Source organism: Acomys minous, assembly GCF_964271855.1.
Source record: "Acomys minous genome assembly, chromosome: 1".
NCBI lineage: Eukaryota > Metazoa > Chordata > Mammalia > Rodentia > Muridae > Acomys > Acomys minous.
Window position 1 is genome coordinate 110,630,275 of NC_140483.1, and position 5,506 is coordinate 110,635,780.

The 5,506-nt window shown below is 39.4% G+C and overlaps 1 protein-coding gene across 1 annotated transcript; it reads left to right on the forward strand.

Moving 5' to 3' along the window:
- Window positions 1–253: 253 nt before the first annotated feature.
- LOC311606615 (large ribosomal subunit protein eL27-like) lies at window positions 254–664 on the forward strand (the record flags this gene model as incomplete). The annotated part of the gene is made up of 1 exon (XM_084797962.1): window positions 254–664. One exon carries the CDS (start codon window positions 254–256, stop codon window positions 662–664), a length of 411 nt encoding a protein of 136 aa, XP_084654088.1.
- Between the last annotated feature and the right edge of the window lie 4,842 nt (window positions 665–5,506).

Here is a 5,506-nt window from a genome sequence, read left to right on the forward strand (position 1 = left end):
CATATGGTGGGGTAGGAGGTTGTCATTCTGTCGTAGGTCTAGGGGAGGGGAGTAGGTGAAAGAGGGAGGGAGGGGGGAAACAAGAAGATACAAGGGAGTGAATAACAATTGGGATGTAATCTGAATAAATTATTTAGAATATGAAAAAAGGAAGAAAGAAAAGAAGGAAGGAAGAAAGAAAGAAAGAAAGAAAGAAAGAAAGAAAGAAAGAAATTGACTCCTTTCTGCTGAGTGCCTGATGCTTGCTGTTGAAATGGAGAAGTTCACGAAACCCGGGAAAGTAGTGCTGGTCCTGGCTGAATGTTTCTCTAAACACAAAGCCTTCAAGGTGAAGAATATTGATGATGGCACCTCAGACAACTATTACAACCATACCCTGTTGGCTGGAATTGACTGCTATCCTCAGAAAGTGGCAGCTGCCATGGGCAAGCAGGAAATCACCAAGAGGTCAAAGATCAAGTCCTTTCTGAAAGTTTATAACTACAATCATCTCATGCTCACAAGGCACTCTGTGGATATCCCTTTGGACAATACTGTTGTCAACAAGGATGTCTTTAGAGACCCAGCCCTGGAAAGCAAGGCCAGGTGGGAAGCCAAGGTCAAGTTTGAAGAACAATACAAGACAGTGAAGAACAAGTGCTTTTTCCAGAACCTTTGTTTTTAGTTATATTTTTGTTTCAATTATTAAAAAATTTTAAAAATATGAAATTGACTAATTTACTAGAACAGATGACAAATGACCCAGCATGTAAGTTATGTAAGGCAAGAGGCTCTGATGGCTTCAGTCCTCATTCTCATTATGATAAAACAGCCCCAAACCATGTGTCCAAAGGTTCAGAGAGCTCTATTCCAAAGTCATGGATGACAAGTATGATAATGCCATAATTTAGTGACATTTAGTGAATGCTGGTGCTCATAACATCACAATATTCTTATAATCTGGAATTGGGCATACTTATGAGCCTTGGGTGGTTGGCTTTCCTGTCCTTACCCAGTTTTGGTTCTGGTTTCCTATTTCATATGTCCTATTCTTAGCTTATACCTCACAAATATTTAAAGGTGCTGGCATTTCAGTATAAGTAAAGTTATGAGCCATCCACATTTTCATGTCTTGCCTTTCTGGAAGTGCCAAAAGAAAAGAAAATGAAGACATCTACTGTTGTAATGTCTATTATGGTCAAGCTTGATAAAGAAAAGAGGAAAATGAGAAGAAAATGAAAGTAACTGAAGCAGAGAAGGAATCAAAAAGAGCATGAGACAAGCTTCTGATTAATGGATAATCCAGCATAATTTATGTCTGCCCATCTTAAAGTCTTAACTGATAAAGACCTGCAGATAGCAGCCTTTCAAATTGCTCTCCATTGGAGGCATCATAATTCTAAAAGGCAGCAGTGAAAATACTGAAGAATTAATGTAACCCGTGAGGGAATATGACTCAAAACCAGAAGAGGAGTCTCAGAAATAATAGAGTGTATCGATGTTAAAGGACCAGTGGATCGCACCTGTTAAGCTCAAGATGACTGTCCTGACACATACTGAAGAGGTCTGTAAGGAACATATGCTGAGACCTCTCTCTCACTCAGTTCTGGTACCTGTTCCTTCCTGTGACACACTGGCCAATCTGCCATGTCTGATTCTTTCTCCAGAGACCCTCTCTCAGCCTTGAAGTCCTGCCTTTCCACTCCTGTCTGGATACTGGCCATCAGATCCTTATTAAGCCCATCTAAATTTGAGGGAAGAGAAGTTTACAAAATATGAGACGGGTAATGAGACATAAGATACCAAAGTCTTGACACTTCTCAGCTCTGCGAGTTTAGAATCAACAATTGAATATGCAGAGACAACATTTACACATTACACAAAGATTATCCTAACAATATATTCTGCCCCTGCACTGCATATCCTCACAGATGCACTTTCTGACCCATCCAACTATATAGATAGATAGATAGATAGATAGATAGATAGATAGATAGATAAGTTATCAAAATCTGAGATTTGCCAATAGTTGTGTTAACGTATATTGTTATCTAATTGTAAAATACTGAATAAAACAGCAAAAATATCTTATGTTTCTGATTATTCGATTATAGTGGCTCACACCAATAGTCCCAGTGCCAGGAAAGCTGAGGTAGTGTGTGGTAGTTCAAAGTTAGCCTAGGAAACCTAGTGAGCTCCATCCCAGCCTATGCTACAATTGAAACCCAACTCCAAAAATAGAAAAACAAGTCAGAACATTTTACAGGGTCCCAGCATGATCAGAAAAAAAGAAAGAAAGAAAGAAAGAAAGAAAGAAAGAAAGAAAGAAAGAAAGACCCACAACTTAAGTATTTAAATAACAACAGATTGCTACCTAAACTTCTAAGTTTAGTGAAGCATCTGATAGCAGAACAGGAAACAGGACACCATCACAAATCCAATAAGTGTTACAACACTTTAATTTTCAAACAGAATATGAGTGTTAGAAAGAAAAAGTATCTTGTACTAATTTTTCATAAGTAGTCAATGTGAAAGCATCACTGAGAAAAAACTAGAGAACACTGAAACATGAGGGATTAATTCAGATAAATGGACAAAAAGAACAACTATAAACAGTTATTTACTCCTCCAAGGGCACACAGCTCTATGTGAGGACACCATACACATGTATATGTGCACATTTTTTACAGACAATCAACCTTTAACCAACACATCATGTGTGTACATACCTATACATGTATGAACCTTTACATGTGTGCAGCCATGCCTATACATGTGCACAATTATATGTGAACACATCTATACTTGTGCTCAGATGTGCACTCACATACTTACACATGCACATACTTGTATATGTACAACCTATAAATTATATGCTTATACATGTAGTCATATATACATGATGTGGTCATGAATTCACACACTTGTACATTTACTGTCTACATATGAACACAACTATACATTTTGTCTTAGTTACTTTATTATTGCTGTCCTAAAACATGAAGACCAAGGCAACATAATGAAAAAAAAATAGGTTGTCAGGGGCTTAAAGTTTCAGAGTGTGATTCTATGACAAAAGAGCTGAGCTGGAAATGGTGTTGGCTTTTGAACTCTCTAAGCTGACACACCCCCCAAATGACATGCCTTCTCTACCAAAGTCATGGTTCCCCAATGCTCCTCAAACAGTTTCACCAACTAGAGAACAGTTGTATAAACGTATGAGCTTATGGTGAGCCTTTCTAGCTCAAATCAGCACACATGTGTACAACTGTACATAATAGTTTACATGTATTCATATGTAATGTGTACAAATATACCTGATGAACCAAGGAACATTCACCTGTATGATCAAACTGAAAGTAATTGCAGTGACTGCGTTTCAAAATGCACTGTAAACTAAGACACAAGGGCACACAGTGTACAAGCAGATGAAGCATGTTAGGGACTATAAGAGACCTACTTATCTGTAAAGAAATTTATACATCCAAGTCAAACATTTTACTATAAGGAAATGATGAAATTGTTTCAATTCAGGAACAAGCCTGGGAGTCTCAATCTCGACACTGCTATCATGGAGAATCTGCAAAGAACTCCTACAGACTGATGAAAAGGCCAAGTCTGTAAATACACAGTGCACTGGGAGTCTAATCCAATTGCTATGGGAAAAGTTGCTTAAGGAAAACAAATGGTGTGCATTTAAAATAAACTTGAGATAAGCAAGTTTTCACTCACTAAATTACTACAAAAGCAGCTATAATAACAGCCACTGCAAAGGCCCGTGAAGAAAAGGCGGAAACTGGTAAGGCAGTCTTGGGTACCAGGGACCTTAATTCCTGAGGTTGGCCAGAATCTGAGAATGACCTTGGTTCTGTCTTTTCCAGAGGCTAGAAATGCTAAGTGTCTTAAGTCTGTTACCTTTCTTTTCTGTCTATACAGCTATGTTTGATAGCAGAAGGGGAATAGCAGGCTTAGAGAACAATGAGTATAGACCCTTCCCTCTTGATCAACTTTGGAATCCACCTTCCACTTCCCTGGTAACACTAGAAAGGTAGCCATTAAGCAGGCTACCAGGATGAGACTCTATAGCCTATGACCATATAGTGGGGGAGGAGGGCCCCTGAGATCTTAGACCTAGGGTGAAAGTGGGAGGGAAGGAGGAACAGGAGGATACAAGTGATGGGATATCAATTGAGTTGTAATCTGAATAAATTGATTGAATAATAATAATAATAACAACAACAACAACATTTTAAAAAGAAAGTTTAACATGGCACATGAGAAGTTGGAGTTATTAGGCTTGCTTGAAGCTCTTTAAGGAATGATACTTCCCCTTCATCAAAAGACTTCCATTAACCCTAGGTAGAGATGTGGCATTTGATCTGCTCCAAAGATCAAGACGTCACATACACATACTATTGTTTCTTCCATTAAGAGTAAACCCAGGTGGGCCTATCTATCAGTTGACATGGAGACCCTCCACCTTCAGAAAAGCTGATTCTTCTCAGTCTATGCTAAAGAGGTGAAAGAAATAATTACACTCTTAATTAGAAATGTATTTATACTTCCCATAAGTCTTTTCCTCATAAAGCTCCATACAAAGTTCCCATCATGCAGCACTGATAAGGCTGCCAGCTTTGCTAATTCAAAAAGCATAACTTTCTTTTTTCTTTTTATCCTCCTTTCCAAGTTGGTTGAAAACCTAAGCATGGTTTCCATAGCATTCTTGCCTTGCTTACTGATTCTCTGAAGTTCTTTCCAGTGCCCCAACAGTGCAGCTGCTTACAGATCTCCATTACAGAATATGCAGCTTTCTTAGATCTTAATTCAAAGGTATGATTCTCTCTGTTTCGCTTGGAGGCTGCTAGGATTTACACCTTGCCTACATTGTTTTTCTTTCAAGCTTTAATAAAAAAATAATACTCAAACACCCTATTGAATATGTTTTTACATCTTCAACCCAAAGTTTACCTTGCCTATAAGATGAGCAGGGATAAAGATAAAGCAGAGATGGAGGGAATTTCCAAACAATGCCTGGCCCAAACTGAGATCCACCCCATGGAAAAGCCAACCCCTGACACTATTAATAGAGTGCAAGGATCCTTGGGAGGGAGTGGGAGGAAGAATAGTACGACCTGTAGGGGACAGGAAATCCACAAGAACAACTGAGCCAACTAAATTGAGCCCAGGAAGCTTGAGGAGACTGAAGCACCAACTAAGGACCATGTACAGACTGAGCCTAGATCCCATACACAGATGTAGCCAATGGGCATCTCAGTCTTTATTGGGTGCCATAGAAATAGGAGAGGGGCTGTCTCTGACATGAACTCTGTTGCCTGCTTTTCAATCACTTTCCCCTGGTGGGGTTGCCTTGCCAGGACACCAGGGAAGAGGAAGTTCTCAGTCTTGATGCAGCTTGATATGCTTGAGTAGGTTAGTGAGGGGATCCCCTTCTCTGAGGGTGAGGGAAAGGGGCCTAAGGGCAAGAGAGAGGAAGAGTGCAACAAGGAGGAGAAGAGGGAGGGGACTA